The sequence below is a fragment of the Natrix helvetica genome, assembly GCF_964273705.1.
Source record: "Natrix helvetica genome assembly, chromosome: 2".
Taxonomy (NCBI): domain Eukaryota; kingdom Metazoa; phylum Chordata; class Lepidosauria; order Squamata; family Natricidae; genus Natrix; species Natrix helvetica.
Genome location: NC_138552.1, coordinates 277,136,423 through 277,155,461, shown reverse-complemented (window position 1 = coordinate 277,155,461; position 19,039 = coordinate 277,136,423). Strand labels below are relative to the sequence as shown.

At 43.0% G+C, this 19,039-nt stretch overlaps 1 protein-coding gene across 1 annotated transcript in view; it reads right to left on the bottom strand.

Annotated features, from left to right (window-relative positions):
* Positions 1–19,039, bottom strand: part of SRRM3 (serine/arginine repetitive matrix 3) — a 219,489-nt gene that overhangs the window by 80,497 nt on the left and 119,953 nt on the right. The window contains exon 3 of the mRNA XM_081944796.1: positions 1,335–1,595. Coding sequence (XP_081800922.1) covers positions 1,335–1,558 — 224 coding nt within the window. The 5' untranslated portion in view covers positions 1,559–1,595. The remainder of the gene's footprint in view (positions 1–1,334; positions 1,596–19,039) is intronic.

Sequence of the window (19,039 nt, the reverse complement as noted above, 5' to 3'; positions counted from 1 at the left end):
CTGTGTCAAAGGTGGCCTATTCAATACACATTAAAAATATTTGATATTTATTAGAGCGACAGGGTGATCTAGTGATGAAGATGCTTGCCTTCCACTTGGAAGGTTGAGAGTTTAATCCTAGGTAGCGATAGATGTTTCTTTCCTAGGATGCAAAGAAAAAAATATCTGCTGTGAACTCCACGTGGCATCATGAAGGGCATCTGGTCAGTAAATGCTCAGCTCCATCCAATTACCCCAATTCTACCCTGAATAAAGGAATAACATGGTCATAAAAAGGAGTTTTTTAATGTATTAAATTTGTTTGCTGCCCATCTTTCAGCATGATGACTGCTACCGAGTAGCTGTTACTATTACATTATGCTTTAATGTGGTGTATAAATTGTGTGTGTATGGCAGATGCAGAAGCAAAAAGGGAGGGGAACAAGATAGAACATCCAAAAGGAATTCAGTTGGTCAAACTCTTCTAGAGACAGTTCCCCAGCATGGCAGAGAGGTGGTGTTGACCATGATGCTATTTTCCTATGGGTGTACTGTGTGTGGATATATGATAGTGTGGGGGCATGTAGGTGTGTGGGGGTGCATAACAGTCATTTCTAGAAGGGCCACAAGCAGACAAACAGAAACAAAGTGGAACTATTACCAAATCAAGCAGTAGATGGAAACCATTGCATCACATGAGCAGAAGGCGGCATGGGAATTTGATCCTTAATTTCACTATAAATAGGGCTTCCATTTAATACCCAGCAATTATTGGAATTCTTTCACAATATTAATTTCAATAGCACTTACATACTGCTTCACAGTGTTTTACAGCCCTCAGTTTACAGAGTCATCCTATTGCCCCCAACAATCTAAGTCCTTATTTTATCCACCTCTGAAGGATGGATGACTGAATCAACCTTGAGCCGGTGAGAATCAAACTGCTGTCAGTCTGCAGAATTAACTTGCAAAACTGAATTCTAACCACTGCACCACCACGCCTATTCACAATAGCTCCATTACTTCTCTTTCAATGTATGTATGCATGTGTGTGTGTGTGTGTGTGTGTGTATGTATGTATGTATGTATGTATGTATGTATGTATGTATGTATGTATGTATGTATTAGAAGTTCTTGAATCTGTTTTCTGATTTTGGTTTGTCATTAGAAGCCTGACAGGATGGATCTCTCAGAAACATTGGGGTAGCTGTTGTGTGAAGTTGGGTACTAGATCAAATAAGTACTCACTCAACCAATAGCACTGATGATATTATCTAGTTTGGGTAATGAAATGTCTGCAAGGAAACAACCAAGCTCAGGGAGCACCATGGACCCTTCACTCAACCCCCACTTACCCTTGCTCTTCCATCATCTCCTGCAGCTCCATGCACTTCAGCTCCACCCGCCGTTTCCTCTCATGGTCCAGGATTTCTCGGTGTGCCTTCTTCACCAAGCCAGATTCTACCAGTCGCACTTCCTCTTCTGGCTTGTGCCAAGTGCCTGAGGCACTGGGCTGGGGGAAGCCATTGGATGCCTCCTGTGGTGAAGGCATCTTGGTGCCGTTATTATAGACAGACATGTGAACTGGGTGGTCTTTTGGTGGTACAGGCTGAAAACTAAGGAGAGAGGAAAAACACATGTTTATTTTTTCATTCTGGAGGTGGGGGAGGAATCCTCTCACTTCTTACGATTAAAATTAACATCGGCAGATAATTTCACTGGGATCACACCCTGCTTGTGTTCACTCAACACACTTAATTGATGAATTACTGATGACTGATTTCATTTCCAAATATGAAAAATACATTGAATCTTGAACAAGTTAGTTTTGCATAACATGCTAAGCCACAAATAACCCAAGCATAGTATGTAGATTCAGCAACAACTTTTAACTAACCTGACTGTTGAATTCACACTGCCAAAATGCTTTTAAGGGGCACAAGACAAGCAATAATAATGATGAGCTGAAGTCCATGTATCTTAAAGCTACCATGGTTGGGATATAATGCCCTAGGACAGGGGTGTCCAAACTTGGGAACTTTAAGACTTGTGGACTTCAACTCCCAGAATTTCCCAGCCAGGCTGACTGGGGAATTCTGGGAGTTGAAGTCCACAAGTCTTAAAGTTCCCAAGTTTGGACACCCCTGCCCTAGGATGCATTTCCTAGGAATAAATATCCTGTTATAGGGATAAAATATGCTTCACTAATAATTATTCATTATTCACAACAATCAATACATTAAAACATGTTCAAATGTACGTGAGAGTATAAAATATAACATCTGAGAATCAGTTATTATTCTAACATTAAGTGATTGAATCTACTTAAACAAAAGATCTGCTTGCCATATTTTGAAGGCCACGATGGAAATGGCCTATGGAGTCTCATACATTTACCAGTATGGAGATTCAAAAAAAGGGTTCCCAGTGCCACATTCAACCCTTGGAGAGGGTGATATCCGAATGATTTGTGTGTTATTTTGCTCTTAAGCCATTTAACACTGCTTTTCTCACTTTAATATCCTCCAGTATGTTACCCTTTAATCTCTATGCTGGCTAGGAGATGATGGAATTGCAAATGTAACATATGAAAGTCACCAGTTTAAGGAAAGCTGCATTTAGTCACTTTAAAGTGAAAGCATAGCGCTCTAATCCTGATACTGACACTGAGAAACCGCAGCCAACAAAAGAAACTGGCATAAATTGCATGAGATAAATCAGAGTAGTCTGAATTTCAGAATCAGAATTTGATTTCATTGTGGAGAATAATACTGAGTGGAGGGAAGCGAACCAAGCGAGATTTTACTGATTAGAATTACTCAGTGTTATTGCAAGTCATCAAACAGAAACTCGCATCTTCAAAACTGCTACGTATCAGTCACCAAAAACAGGCAATGTCGATTGCTATATATTGCATTTTGTCAAAATCTGATTGCCAGAATTCAGCTATTGTCGACTTGAACAGTTGCAGAAGCTTTTGTATGACAAAGAAGACAGATAAAAAGACAGATCTACTTTTAAAAATTAATTTATGCCCGCTCCTACCTTCTCTTATCTCATCCAGTCAAGAAGTTTATTTTCAGCTTAATAAAAATCAGCAACAGCTGAGGAAGGGAGGAGGATGGCACCCAAGAACCACTGAGAAAGTATCTGCAATATTATGAGGCGCGCAGTGCTGTGAATTAATTTAAACAACGTTGTTTTAAACAGGTTTAAGCCGTGCATTGATGGCTTCAGGAGAGATTGATGAACTGCTATTCTCACAATTTCTAAGCCATCTGAAGGTCAGTGGAGGGTACAAGACCTGGAAGCTATATCTCTAACCCAACCGCGATGCCCCATTGGGAAAGACGATGGTTCTTTCTCCAGGTAGGGGAGTAGGTTCCCAGGATACCCACAGCAAGAATCACCAGCTTCACTGGTGGGTATGATCAGGCATGAAAAGCCATGCCCCTCTGTAATGTGAATTGCATGCATTGCCCAGTGTAAAGGTTGGCAGGGCTACGGTTCCCCAGTGATGTTCCCCACTCCATTATGAAGCCTTTCCATTTCATCATGATGCCGTGGGGGTTCTGAGGTTGCCACTCTGAAGAAAATTCAACCTCCCTTTCAAGGAACTTTCTCCCCCCCCCCTCAAATATCAGGTGGTGAAAATCTATCATGCTATCCTCCAGTCCTTCCTATTTGTATGGAAGTACACTTCGCCACTCTTTTCACATCGTGGCTGGTTGTTAATCCTTATCACAAAAATGAACTGGAGTGAACTAGGAAGGAAGGCTGGGATATAGGTGCCTTGTTTTGCTCCTCCCTACTGACCAGCTGTGCCTCTGCCCCTTAGAGGTAGTCTAGACAAGAAGCTTTAACCATAAGTAATAACCTTACCTTTAAAGGTAAAGGTTCCCCTTGCACATACTGTATGTGCTAGTTGTTCCCGACTCTAGGGGGCGGTGCTCATCTCCGTTTCAAAGACAAAGAGCCAGCGTTGTCCGAAGACATCTCCGTGGTCATTTGGCCGGCATGACTAAATGGCGAAAGTGCACGGAACGCTGTTCCCTTCCCACCAAAGGTGGTCCGTATTTTTCTACTTGCATTTTTACATGCTTTCAAACAGCTAGGTTGGCAGAAGCTGGGACAAGTAATGGGAGCTCACTCCGTTACGTGACGCTAGGGATTTGAACTGCTGAACTGCCGACTTTTCTGATTGGCAAGCTCAGCGTCTTAGCCACTGAGCCACCACATCCCCCAACCCTACCTTTATTGCAAGGTAAAAAGAGGTAAATGAGTCCCTGCAGTTTTTACTTCACTAGTCGTTGCCAACTATAAGGGGAGGTGCTCAGCTCCATTTCAAGGCCATCGAGCCAGCACTGACCAAAGACATTTCTGTAGTCATGTGGCCAGCATGATATCATTAAGCACTGTTACCTTCCTACCAAAGTGGTACCAATTTATCTATTCACATTGGTATACATTTGAACTGCTTGGTTGGCAGGAGCTGGGGCAAGGATGCGAACTCACCTCATTACGTGGCACTCAGAATTTAAACCTGGGCTGCTGACTTTCCAGCCAAAAAGCCTTGTGTCTTTTTGGCTGGATCACTGATCCACCATGCCACCCAGTGGTGGGATTCAATTTTTTTTACTACTGGTTCTGTTGGCTAGGCTTGATGGGCTTGGCAGAGGAAGGATACTGTAAAATCTCCATTTCCTCCCAATCAGCTACGACTCGGGAGGCAGAGAATAGATGGGGGCGGAGCCAGTCAGAGGTGGTATTTACTGGTTCTCCAAACGGTAAAGTCCTCGACTTGCGGCCGGTATTAAGGCCTAGACTTATGACCGGCCACAAGTCCTCGACTTACAACTGACAGCCCGGCAATCAAAGGCTCATGACTATTTGTTAAGACACACCTGGCTGGAAGCGGGCTTTCTGCAATGTTCCTATTGGTCACTCTGCTTGACAGCTCCCATACAAATAGCTGTCAAGCAGAGCAAGGTGCTGAAGTTGTTACCTTGCTGTCTACTGCTGTTCTTGTTCCAATAAAGTTGTGAAAAGTACCTCAATGAGTCCAACACCTCTCTGTCAGCCCAATCTTCAATACGAACTACTCAAAATTTATACAATACAATAATACAATACAATACAATACAATAGTAGAGTTGGAAGGGACCTTGGAGGTCTTCTAGTCCAACCCACTGCCTAGGCAGGAAACCCTATACCGTTTCAGACAAATAGCTATCCAACATCTTCTTAAAGACTTCCAATGTTGGGGCATTCACAACTTCTGGAGGCAAGCTGTTCCACTGATTAATTGTTCTAACTGTCAGGAAGTTTCTCCTCAGTTCTAAGTTGCTTCTCTCCTTGATTAGTTTCCACCCATTGCTTCTTGTCCTACCCTCAGGTGCCTTGGAGAATAGTTTGACTCCCTCTTCTTTGTGGCAACCCCTGAGATATTGGAAGACTGCTATCATGTCTCCCCTAGTCCTTCTTTTCACTAAACTAGACATACCCAGTTCCTGCAACCGTTCTTCATACGTTTTAGCCTCCAGTCCCCTAATCATCTTTGTTGCTCTTCTCTGCACTCTCTCCAGAGTCTCCACATCTTTTCTACATCGTGGTGACCAGAACTGAATGCAGTATTCCAAGTGTGGCCTTACCAAGGCATTATAAAGCGGTATTAACACTTCACGTGATCTTGATTCTATCCCTCTGTTGATGCAGCCTAGAACTGTGTTGGCTTTTTTGGCAGCTGCTGCACACTGCTGGCTCATATCTGCTACCGGTTCTCCAGAACTGGTCAGAACCTGCTAAATACCACTTCTGATGCCACCCCAAATAAGGTAACACCAATTTTCAAGTCTAAAAGTACACCTCCCCCCACAACCTTATACTCCAAGAAACTAGGAAGGATCCCTTTTAAGACTTGGCCATGCCCCCATTTTCTTTTTCTGTATTTATTTATTTATTTATTTCTTAGCGCTTATAGACCGCCCCCTCTCCCAAAAGGGACTCGGGGCGGTGTAGGCTCAGCTGCCTGTTATGTGTTCTTTGCTTAATCTGCTCCTCTTTCTCTCCTGCCTCTTAAGGACATTCTCACAGACCTTTACACTGTGAGAAGCACTAACCATCAATGTGTGAAGATGGAGCTCAGTACAATGACACTTACCACATGGCTACAAGGGAGAAGTGGGTGGCTTAGTAGAGATGCATTTTTGTAAGGGATTGGAGTAGGGCAACAAACAGTCCTTTGGTGATATGCCATGTTGGAAACTGCGTTCTTAGCCAATTGCTTTTAGCAAAGGACCATGCTGAGAATCAAAGGCTCTGTCAGAAAGTTGCCAGGTCTTCTCAACCCATGCTAGAATTATGTGTGTGAGGAAAAGAAAGATAAGAGAATCAGCAGATTCAAGCAAAAAAAATTTTTTTGAGGGGTGGAGAATATTTACACGGTGTGCTCTTTTGCTTTTTCAAAATTAGTATTCATTTGGTAGGCACTGGCTACCAATATCAAGTCCTTGACTTACAACCATTCATTTAAAGACCACTCCAAGCGGCAAGGGCACTTGAAAAAAGTGACTCACAACTGATCCTCACACTTAAGACCAGCACAGGATCACCAGTCATGTGATCCAAATTTGGAGACTTGGCAACAGGCATGTATTTATGACAGTTGTAGCATCCCAGGACCATGTGATTGCCAGTTGCAACCTCATTAGCTGGCTTCCAGCCATCAAAGTCAATGGGGGAAGCTGGATTCATTTAACAACTACAGCAATTTGTTTAACTCTGTGTGTGTGTGTGTGTGTGTGTGTGTGTGTGTGTGTGATTGTAAGATTCACTTAACAAGCTCCTTGCTTGGCAATGGAGATTCTGGTCCCAACTGTGATCGTAAGTCAAGGACTATGTCAGGGTTCCAAGTAACAGCCCCAACGAAAGAAGATTCCAAAGCTTGAGCTTCCTCAAAGTTCCAATTTATTAGAGATGTCATATTGGGCATGTGGGAAAAACTGAATCTAAATGTTTCTAGGTTTTCCTCACCCAAAAGAAAGTTCAAGTCCCTGCCCAGCACCCACATGTCCATCACATGGTCCAATCAGGCACCATCCAAAACTGGAGATGCCTCCCAGTCACACCATCGAGCTGCAGGGCCAGATGACCTTGACTTTCTGAGAAAGAATGCTGTTATGGCTATAGTTCACCCACACTCTATATAATCCCCTGTCCCATTTTCCCACAGTAGAAAACGGGGCAGGCCTGAAGGCGCCAAATTTAAAAGATGGCTTCCAGATCTGACAGGCTACCTGTATGTGCTAAAATATTTACTCCCTGCTTCCACATATATTTAACTTGTATGATTGCAAATAAACCCAAACCATCCAAAATCCCAAGCAGCCTTCAGTGACATTTTTGAAAAGAGAATGAAAGCTGGAGAAGTTCCGTGACCCTAGAATTTCTTACCTCGTCTGAAGAAGCAAAGTGAGCATAACCATGAATAGCTTAATGTTATCTTCATTCGTTTAATTTCTATTAATTCCTAGCCTAATAGGGCTCTGCAAGTTTTAGGTTGTCTTGGTTTCTTCGCACAACAGAGCAGAAATTGTGAGATTGGAATCCAAGCTTAATTTATTTTTATTCAGCTTGTTGTCATTCACCACTTCGGATCTTTGTCTGCAATTCCTTCTTTGCCAAGAGCAGAGCTGCACTGACGCTAAGAAGTGCTTGCCTAATGCACTTGGTACAGGACTCAAGGATTTCCTTCTTCCATTTTTGTTTTCCTCTGCAACCCATTAGATATCACAACTTTCCTGCTGGTTGATATTTCAATGGGAACAAAGGAAGAATGGGACCCTTTCCCATTATGGGCTCATCGTCATACAGTTTCTAATATCACACAAATATCTGGCTGCTTAAAAAGAAACCCAGGGAAGCCATACTGAGATCGTGTGTTCTATGTTATCACATATTTGCAGTTAGTTTGCTTTTTCTTTGAGCAAAAGAATGGAGGTGAGAAGATTTCAAAAGCTGAGATTCAAAGGAAGGATTTTTCTCATTCAGTAGTCCTGGAGCTGTGGCGAGCGGTTATTTCGCATCTGTAGCAGCGGTGACAAGATTCAGAATGTTCTGTACAGAGTAGAACCATGCGCAAATGTGCTCTAATCTGCTTCAAGCCGAGGCCTGGTGTTAATTAAAGAATCTTGAGCAAGGAAAACAAAGGCTGAGCAGAAGGAAATTAAAGTGGGAAGGCTGCCTCTCGTCCCTCAGCTTTATCAACATTCTCCTTAGCAGTCAGAAATGGTGACTGGGATTCTGATTTGGAAGCCCAGGCGTTTGAGAATCCTTCTGGGAATTTTGCTTGGATGTTTCACGAGCTTTTTTTACGGTGGGAGTCGTAATGGCTTGCCTCGCCTGCATACATGATGCTCCCCAATTCCTATTCTTTGCTTCCGACTCAGCTCGTGGAAGACAAGATGCTTCCTTTTCTTTGCTTCCGCAGAACAAAAGAAGCTAATTGGCCAGTTAAGTCAATCACCTTGCAATGGACAAGAACAAGGATTCAGGAAGAGAGGAGTGTAGGGCAAAAGAAAGGACATTGGAATATGAATGAATGAATGAATGAATGAATGAATGAATGAATGGAGTGACACTGTGACTCCAAAAAATACAGTACTTGGTTTCCAAAGGGAAAACACCAATTAGGGAGATCTTAGAATAACAGAGTTGGAAGGGACCTTGGAGGTCTTCTAATTGGACCCCCTGCTCAAGCAGGAGACCCTACGCCATTTCAGACAAATGCCTGTCCAATTTTTTTCCCCTAAAAACCTCCAGTGACGGAGCACCCACAAATTCTAGAGGCAAACTTTTCCACTGATTAATTGTTCTCACTGACAGGAAATGTCTCCTTAATTCTAGGTTGGATCTCTCTTTGATAATCTTCCATCCACTACCTCTTGTCTTGCCCTCAAGTGCTTTAGAGAATAAGTGAAGAAATAAGAGCCTCAAAAAGTATCACAATGCAGTGAAGGAGCAAGTCATCAGAAAGCGAAGATATTGAGCTAGGAGGTTTTTTTTTTAAATTCTGCAGTATTGTTTTATCAGAGTCGCATTCTTGTGCAGAAATCTTAATGCCTACCAGAGACTTGATCTGTAACTTTTAATTATTTCTTGAATATATGAACTACATATATGAGTTAGCCAGGAGAATGGCTAGGCAACCAGGCAGAAATAGTGGCTAGTCTTTACAAAAAGCAGCAATTTCTCCCAAATCAAGCTGTCCCTGCCATCAGCCTCATAAGGATGATTCCTGGAAAGCCAGATGCAACAATTCCCCCTTTTATTTCTATAAGTCATGCAAAGGCAAGAACCCTACCCAAAAAAATAACTGTCCTTGAATCTGCCATGGCTTCCTTAATGCTGCTTTTTATGAGTTTTGATTGAAATTCACTCAGGGAGCTTTCTAATTCATAGGTTATAATCAGAGGCATGATGTGATACCAGTTTCATCATTTATTATTTTTATTTACCATATTTCTGCATCACCTATCTCACCTAAGTGACTCTGGGCTGTTTATAATAATAAGGAATTATAACGAACAGAAAGGGATTTGGAATCAGCAATGATCAGCTTTGCTGGCTGAGGAATTCTGGGAATTGAAGTCCACAAGTCTTAAAGTTGCCAAGGTTGTAGACCCCTGATCTAGAATCATTGTGTGAGATGGACAGCCATCTCAATCCCGAAAATAAAATAATAAAATTTACATTGGATGATGCTCCTGCATAGATATACATAAAACCTGCCCTTAAATGCCTTCATGTTTCTGCCTCCGTTGCCACGTGAATCAATCTTATTTGGCAAAGGAGCTGTCCAGCATGTCAAGAGCAACAGCAAAAGAATAGCAAAAAAGCTCTCCAACATATGATATTCCTGCATTGTATGAGCTTCATCTGAACAGCTTAAAAAGCTACACTTTCAATCCTTTGATCTGCCCTGGAGCACATTGATGTAAATTGAGAAAGAATGTTGATGTCCTACTTCTAAATATGATTCAGAGAATATTTATTTATTTACCATATTTATTATTTCGTGTTTCTAGACTGCTCATCTCCCTCAAAGAGGAACTCTGGGTGGTCTACAGTACAATAATATTAATCCTGGATTATGTGAATGCAGAATCCATTCACACCATGCATTTAACCAGCTCAATTACATGCTAAGCTTCGTTAGCTTTAACCCTGTTTACAGTATGTGTGTGTGAGAGACAGTCAGCCTGTTAGGGAAAACTCAGAAAGGGGCTTAATACACTATACCAGGGGTCAACAACCTTAAACACTCAAAGAGCCACAAAGGTCCTAATCGGAAGCCCCCCATTCAATTGTGGAGCCAATCGGAAGTCCGGTTCCCCCATCATAGTCTCCTTCTAGGGTGGTGTCCTTTTTCCTTTGCTGACCAGAAGTCAGTTTCCCCCACCATAGAGTCTCAGAAAGCCCTATCAATTGTGGAGCTGACCAGCAACAGGGAGCCACAGCAGAGGGATGAAAGAGCCGCATGTGGCTCCAGAGCCGCAGGTTGCTGACCCCTGCACTATACATGCCTCCAACTCTAAGAACTCTGTCCACCCAGCAAATGTGAGATTAATTTCCTACACAGTAAGAAGCCAGTTTGGTGTAGTGGTTAAAACATCCAGTTAAAAACCAGGAGTCCCACTTGAGGCATGAAGCCATCTGGGTGATAATGGCAAACCATTTCCAAAAAACCTTGCCAAAGAAACCTACAGGGGCTAGTTCAAGAACCACGGTGGCACAGAGGTTAGAGTGCAGTACTGCAGGCTACTTCTGCTGATCACCGGCTGCCTGCAGTTTGGCAGATCAAATCTCACCAGGCTCAAGGTTGACTCAGCCTTCCATCCTTCTGAAGTTGGTAAAATGAGGAACCAGATTGTTGGGAGCAAGAGGCTGATTCTGTAAACCACTTAGAAAGGGCTGTAAAGCACTGTGAAGCGGTATATAAGCCTAATTGCTATTGCTAAGTGTTAGTTCAGGCAGCCACCAAGTGAGTCAACACTTACTTGAAGGCACACAAAAAACTTACTGGGGAGGAGTAGGATTGAATTTAGATTAGTTGTGAGAGGGTAAAACACAGATTAGAACCGTTAATCACCTTGTTAGATCCATGAGGGAAAACCTGTGATTTCAGGATCGCACACAGCCTTCGTCCCCTCAATGATATCCTTGGGTACATCTTTACTTTCCAGCAATGCCTCTGCAAGCCTCCGCGACACTCCAGCTGCCTGGCGGAGTGTTGCGCAGCACTGTACATGCCATATACATGTGTGGACATGCCGAAGGCTTTAAAGGACAGGTAAGGAGTGCGGGCAGGCGGGTGGGTGGGAGCACTGAAACAGAATGGTACCAGATGATCCGGGCAGGCTCCGGTATGCCCGTACCAGCTGCAACTCACCACTGGAGCTTATGGTCCGGCAATTATTGCAAAGAACTGATAAGGTCTGTTACTGCAGTTAACTCTTTGAAGGACTATTGCCTGGACGGTGTGGGAATGCGATTAATTCACAGGAGATAAACAAAGAGGGGTTTTTCAGGACAAGGAGTCTGTTTCTTGTTTCTGCCAAGGCTGGGTCAGAACACAAGGAAATCTAGAATCGAGCCTTGTACAAGGGAGCATTTATCTGCTTTCTTGCTGTATTCTGAGTTCTGGCAGAGGAATAAAGAAGCATGTCTTTTTTAAAAAATGCGGGGTTTCTGTAGCAAGGAAGATTAATTGGAGATGAGAAGAGCCTTCTGAAATGTGTGATCTAGCCTTCTCTGCAACCCCACCATGAGCCAGGGAAAGCTATTCTGCTAATGAGTTAATAACTCCAGGGGGCCTTGCTTATTTGTTGCGGAGACTTGGTGAATCTAACTCTAAACCCAAGACACCAGAACCATTTTCTCAGTGTCACTGTATGGAAATGCACCTTGTCCCCCCAAAGACTTAATCAGTCTTACTGCAGCAGGAACCCTGCAGAAATCTTCAATTATAGCTCCATTCCGGATCATCAGAGTGATCGGATATGTCTTCCAACCAGTGGTGGGATTCAACCAGTGTAACAACCAGTTCACCAAACAAATGCACCGTGAGCAAAAATTAACTTTCTACTGCAGCCACAGTGCAAAACAACTCAGGTGCGGCAATCCACTGTGCCACGCCTATCAGCTGGGCTTCAGAAAAGGGAATATAGGTTAGTATAGCACAGGGCCGGGCGGGGCCAGGTGATCATTGGAGCGAACCTGTTTCCTCCCAGCTGATCGTCGGAGCTACCGGTTCGCCCAAATCAGTAGAATCCCACATTCCAACCCTTCTGGAAGGCACCAGATTGAGAAAGCTGGATCAGATGTTTCTGTGGGCAGATCAGTGATGAAATTCAATTTTTTAAATAACCTGTTCTGTGGGCATGGCTTGATGGGCATGGTAGGGAAAGGATACTGCAAAATCCCCATTCCCTCCCCACTCCAGGGGAAGGATACTGCAAAATCTCCATTCCTTCCCCACTCCAGGGGAAGGATACTGCAAAGTCTCCATTCCCACTCTACTCTGGGGCCAGACAAGGTTGTATTTGCCAGTTCTCTGAACTACTCAAAATTTCCTCTACCGGTTCTCCAGAACCTGCTGAATTTCACCCCTGGGGCAGATGATAAGCAGGCTTCAGATTTGATGGACTGTTTTGTTTTTAACAAAATCCTAAGAAACACAAACAGGTGCAAAATACCAATTAAGAACCTAATTCCCACAAAAATCTACTCATGCCTTTCCTTTCAAACATTCTGTCTACAACCTAAGATCTTTAGATGGTGGGGATGATGTTTTTTTAACTCATCAGATGAAAGTCATGGCAAGCTGGTGTGCCATTTACAACCCTACCTTAACCAGGACATCCTGAATATAATAAATCATGACTTCAGCATGTTAATTATTACTTTGCTAGACTACTGTAACACAGTTTATGTCAGTTTCTTAAAAGCTGCATCTCATACAAAATGTAACAGCCAGTCTGCTATTAGGACAAAAACATTAATGCAGCAGTTACCCTGTTTCCCCAAAAATAAGACCTCTCAGATAATAAGCCCAATTGGGCTCTTGAGCGCATGTGCTAAAATAAGTCCTCCCCCCAAAATAAGTCCTTTCTGAAAATATGGTAACGCAGCAGCAGCCATGAGGTGACCACGCTCGCTGCCTCCTGCACTTCAAAAATAATAAGATCTTCCCGAAAATAAGGCCAAGTGCTCATTTCAGGGGTCAAAAGAAAATAAGACCTTGTCTTATTTTCGGGGAAACACTGTAGTATAACACCAGTATGGAAGCCATGGCATTACACTAAGTTCCCAGGCCTAAATCAAAGTTTTAGTGATTAACTATATAGACTATAAAGCCCTAGAAGGGTAAAGCTGGGATAGGTCAGGTTGTCAGAATTGGTTTTACTTCTTTGGCTCAAATATCTATGGAGGGACTCTGGGTCATAGCCCCTCAAGAGGCAAATGGAGTGTGGGCCAGAATGCAATTGCTTTCAGCTGACTCCAACAGCTTTCCCATGGACCATCTTCTTCCTCTTCTTCTTCTTCTTATTCCCCCATGATCCCTTGTCAAAGATTTGACTGCCATTTGTCAGAAATGATATAGGGTCTCCTGCCTGGGTGGGTGGGGGGTTGGACTAGATGACCTACAAAGTCCCTTCCAACTCTGTTAATCTGTATCTGTAGCTGGGGTGGATTCTGGGCAACTGAACAGAGCTGAGTGTTTACTGGCCGGATGCCCTTCCTGTCACCAATGTGGAGTTATATTCAGCAGATATATTCTCGTCGTGCCCAGAGAGAGAAATATCTGCCTAGGATCGAACTCACAGCCTTCTGATTGTGAGGTGAGAGCTCCACCTCTAGGACACCACACCACTCTTTCCCATGGAGCCCATTATTCATGGGATTTGGTAAGACTGTTGAAAGTGTCCCATTTTAGACACGCTTTGAATGATACTGTACAATACTATCCGATTTAGATCTGTTTAGATCTTGATGTTTTACTCTACTCTGTTATATCATTCAGAATCTCAATTACGGTAATTTGCAAATATTGGAAATCAATACATTTTGCTCATTCCCCCCAGAAATATTGGGGAAACTTTTCCTAACCAAAGGCTTCCCAGATTTATAGTGACTGCAGCTTCCAAATTTCCAAGCCTTGGCAATAGTGGTTAAAACTTTTGGAGATTCAGCCCTACCACATCTGAAAGGCTTGGAAAGGCTGATATATACACAGATTTCTTTACCTTGCCAATCAAATACTACTAATTCCTGCTCCCTACCCCTGGCCCACATTGTATTTTGTTAGAGCGTTTATTTTTTAAAACAGTACTTTCCAAATTTGAGTAATTTGCCCAAAATTGGGTAACGATACCCAAACCCTCACCTAATCTCAACAGGGGCATTTAAATTGACTTGACTGAGTGTTTTACCTACAGAGAGGCTTTCTGATAAGTGGTTTTGGGTAATGAAGGAAAAGGTTTAGGAAGAAAATTAAATCAACATCATTCTATTGTTTTAAAGTTAGGGCTGTCTGCTCATTAAAGATCTTTTTTTTACCTGATTGATCACCTGTCTTCAGTTTGACTAATTAAGTAAATTTAAATCAACATGTCCACTATTAAAGCTTCACTGCAGCTGCCTTTTACTGATTTCAAAGGGACAATGAAATGACTTTCAATTTAAGAAGCAAAGCATGCATATAATAAGGTCATCTTTAAAAATACATACCTTACTGTTTGAGAAATACACTAATATTAAAATAGCTTGCAGGGACAAACAAGCATGGTTTTAACCCTTGGCCCAATAAAATCATTCTCACCGAGGAATTAAGTAACAATAAAAGTTGTTCAATCTGCAGATTATTTCACTGATTCAAATTGCCTTTCATTGTGTCACAATATTTAATCTTAAAAAAGAGGAAAATGGTACCCATCTGACCATTCAGACATGGGGGGGGGCAGTGATGGGTTCTAGACGGTACGCCCTGGTATGCCACAGTTTGGATACGGTGCTTTGGAGGGCCCACCCGCCCGCCTGCATTCCTTACCTGTATTTGACCCAACTGGACCATTTGCGCAAGCAGCGCACGGCGCATGCGCAATGCTCTACCGAGCAGTTGGAGCATTGCAGGTGCGCCTGCATGCGCAACACATGTGCACATAGTGAATGGCCGGCCCCATCGCAGCATACTGGTTGCGACAGGATCTGGAAGCCACCACTGGGCGGGGGGATAGAAAGTTAAAGACTGATGCTCTGTGAGCTAGCATGGTGCCTAAAACAGTAAACCTAGTAATCTAGATCAGTGATTCTCAACCCTGGCAACTTTAAGATGTGTGGACTTCAACTCCAAGAATGCTGCCTAGAGAATTCTGGGAGTTGAAGTCCACACATCTTTAATGTTGCCAAGGTGGAGAAACACTGAGCTATACGGGAAGTTCTTGACTTACAACCATTTGCTTAGTGACCGCTCAAAGTTACAATGGCATTTACAAAAGCAACTTATGACCATTGCAGCATCTCCATGGTCACATGATTTGCATTGGGATGTTTGAAAACTGATTCACGTTTATGACGGTTGCAGTGTCCCAGGGATCATGCGATTGCCTTTCGCAACCTTCTGACGAGCAAAGTCAATGGGGAAACTGGATTCACTTAACAAGGGTATTACTAACTTAAGAACTGCAGTGATTCACTTAACAAATATGGCAAGAAAGGTCGTAAAATGGGTCAAAACTCACTTAACAAATTTCTCACTTAGCAACATAAATTTTGGGGTTCAGTTGTGATGGCAAATTGAAGAATACCTGTAGAACAGAGGTGGTATTCAGCCAGTTCTAACAAATTCTGGAGAACCGGCAGCAGAAATTTTGAGTAGTTCGGAGAACCGGTAAATAGGCTGGCCCCGCCCCCACTGCCTCCCAGCCTCCCAGCTGATCTTCTTTTGTTCCCCTGAATAGGAGAACGGAGCTGGAAAGCAGGTTAGTGGGGTGGGGAGGGAATGGGGATTTTGCAATACCCTTCCCCTGTCGCTCCCATAAATCTACACCCACAAAGTCACACCATGCCCACCAAGCTATGCTCACAGAACCGGTAGTAAAAAAATGGTAATCCCACCACTGCTGTAGAAGCTGACACCTGATGAATTAAGGAGAAATCTTGGTTGAGAGAGGTACGTGACGGGCTTTGCGAACATATTAATAGGCTGAGGAAATGGTAGAAGCTCTCTTAAGACAAGCAGATAAGAACTTGAAACTTTATCTTGCACCCTTCTTCTTTGTGGGTTCTAATGTTTAAAGTCCAGAGCAGGAAATAAAAATATGAGATTTTGCATTAACTCTCAAGCCTTAAATTCCTATGATTATGACACTATACTCTGATGAAAATGACTGCAAGCCTGGAGAACTTGTGAAATCGGGTTTCCATAACTTTCTATAACTGACCAAAGTAATGTCACACTAAGGAAAGCAGTTTCACCCCTAAAAACCTCCCATTTTTGCAGATGTGCCCAAGAGGATTTGAGCCAAAAGAGTCAAGATGGAGACTACAACTGCACCATAAAAAAAAAAAAGGCCAGAGCTTTGATTGTGCAGTTGTAACCACCATTTTGCATCAACACATGTAGAGAAGGTAGGGGCAGGGGTGGGATTCAGCGGGTCAGACTGGTTCAGGCGAACCGGTAGCTCCCACAATCAGCTGAGAGCGAACCAGTTCACTCCGATGATTGCTTTACTTACCTATATCCTCTCAGCTGATTAGCGTGGCAGAATAGCTTGCCGTGCCACAGCTGTGTTACTCCCCAAGAAGTAATGTGGAAGGTAAGTTTTGGTAAAACTGTGCACACGAAATATGCAAACATTGAACTGGTTTTTAAACCGGCAGGATCCCACCCCTGGGTAAGGGTATTGATGTGTGATTGTGACTGCCATTTTTTTACTTTCTTGTGGATCTCCCCTCCCCCACCCCAAATATACATGCTTAAAAATACTCTAAATTATATAATAAAGGGGTCTGGTTTAGCTGGTTATTGCCAGAAGGCATGCTGATTTTCTGGGAGGGCAGCAGAATTAGAATTAACACAGTTGTGGAGGCGGAGGCTTTCACTAAAAAACATAATGCTCTCCTAGATGAAATGGGGGATGGTACACAAGAGACAAGGGAGGGAGGGGCTGAGGCTCTGCCAATAGAGGGGGGGGGGAGGATGCAACAACTAGAAGACTCAGGTCACAAAAGTGATTTGAAACATTATTGCAATTGTTGTTATAATGTACCTTTACGGAAGTGATACAAAAAAATGATTGAAATATATTGATGACTTAGTGCTAAATTCAAAACTGCTAATATCTATTCAAATGTTGATGTTTTTCTATTTTCCTCTTTATTGTAAAAGTTGCGAGATTTGGGGGGATCTTAGACCAGGGCTGAGGATCCATGGCCCTTTGATGACTTGTGGACTTCAACTCCCAGAATTCTTGAGCCAGCCATGTTGAAGTCCGCAAGTCATAAAGGCCCATGGTTCCCCACCTTTGCCTTAGACAAATAACAAACATCGACCCCAGGCCTGGAACCAACACCAGTTTTTTTCAAAGTTTTCTGGGAGAGTGGATGCCATCCTTATTTGTGAGGGGAATATTGTTCCAGAGGGTGGGAGCTGCCACAGAGAAAGCATGCTTCCTACACACTACAAGAGGGTGTAATTGATGATAACATCTCCTTCAAGTTTCTGCGTTCTATAGTATCCCAGGATTTGAAAATGGACACCTAACATTAGAACCATCGTTAAAAAGGCACAACAAAGAACGCTCTTCTTGTGTCAGCTCAGAAAGCTCAAATTGCCCAAGGAGCTGATACAATTCTACAAAGGAATTATTGAATCTGTCATCTGTACTTCTACAACTGTCTGGTTTGGTACAGCAACTAAACAGAACAGATACAGACTTCAACAGATAATTAGGACGGCAGGGGGAAAAACCAATTGCAAAGAGCCTGCCTTCCATAGAGGACCTGTATGGTGCACAAGCCAGAAAGAGGGCTGAGAAAATATCTCCATAGCCCTCACATACTGGACATAAATTGTTTCAATGCCTCCCATCGGGATGCCACTACAGGGCATGGCAGGCCAAACAAGAAGACACAGAGACATTTTTTCTCCTTCACTCTGCTGAACACCTAATTACTATAGTACTGTCTTATGTCTACGCATATTTACCCATGTAGTAGACCTGTACTACTATTATTCTACTCATCTTTCTTACTACCTTCTCCTAATAGTAACTTATGATTATATTACTTCGTTGTTTGTATGTTCACTGAGAAATTATGGACTGGAGACAAGTTCCTTGTATGTTCAACCACACTTGGCCAATAAAGAGTATTCTGTATTCTATAATATTCTATAACTGGACCATTCAGTAACATATTGGTTGGGAAGAAATGACTGGGGAAAAGTCAGATATCCAGGTCCTAAGCCATAAAGGGCAAAACAAACCAGCTTCAGGTCAGGGGTGTATTCCGGCTTCTTTTACTGCTGGTTCACTCAGGGATGCACTTCGGAGACTTGCGTGCTTGATACGCATTACATGTGCATGCACATAAGTAAAAAATTGCTTCTGCGCATGCACAGAAGCAAAAAACAAGATGGCGGCAACTATGGCACCGCCAATAGAACCAGTTCAGTCACGTATCTGGCCGAGTTACTACCTACTTGGCCAAACTGGTCCGAACCGGTAGGAACCCACCTCTGCTTCAGGTTGGCAAGGAGTGTGGCAAGGCTGCGGTCCCTTTATTTATTTAACCTATATGTGGAATATACTGTATATATTAAGGGGACCTGGATGGGAAGGTGGTGTGTGGTTTTAAAACTGGAGGAAGAAACATCAATAACCTGCCACTTGAGGAAGGTAGGTTCAACATTTACAGTGTCAGTTCCACCCAATTCTTGATTGGTGAGGTCTCGTGGTTGGTCAAGGCCTTCTGTGAGGTGGCAGGCAGCTGGATCTGA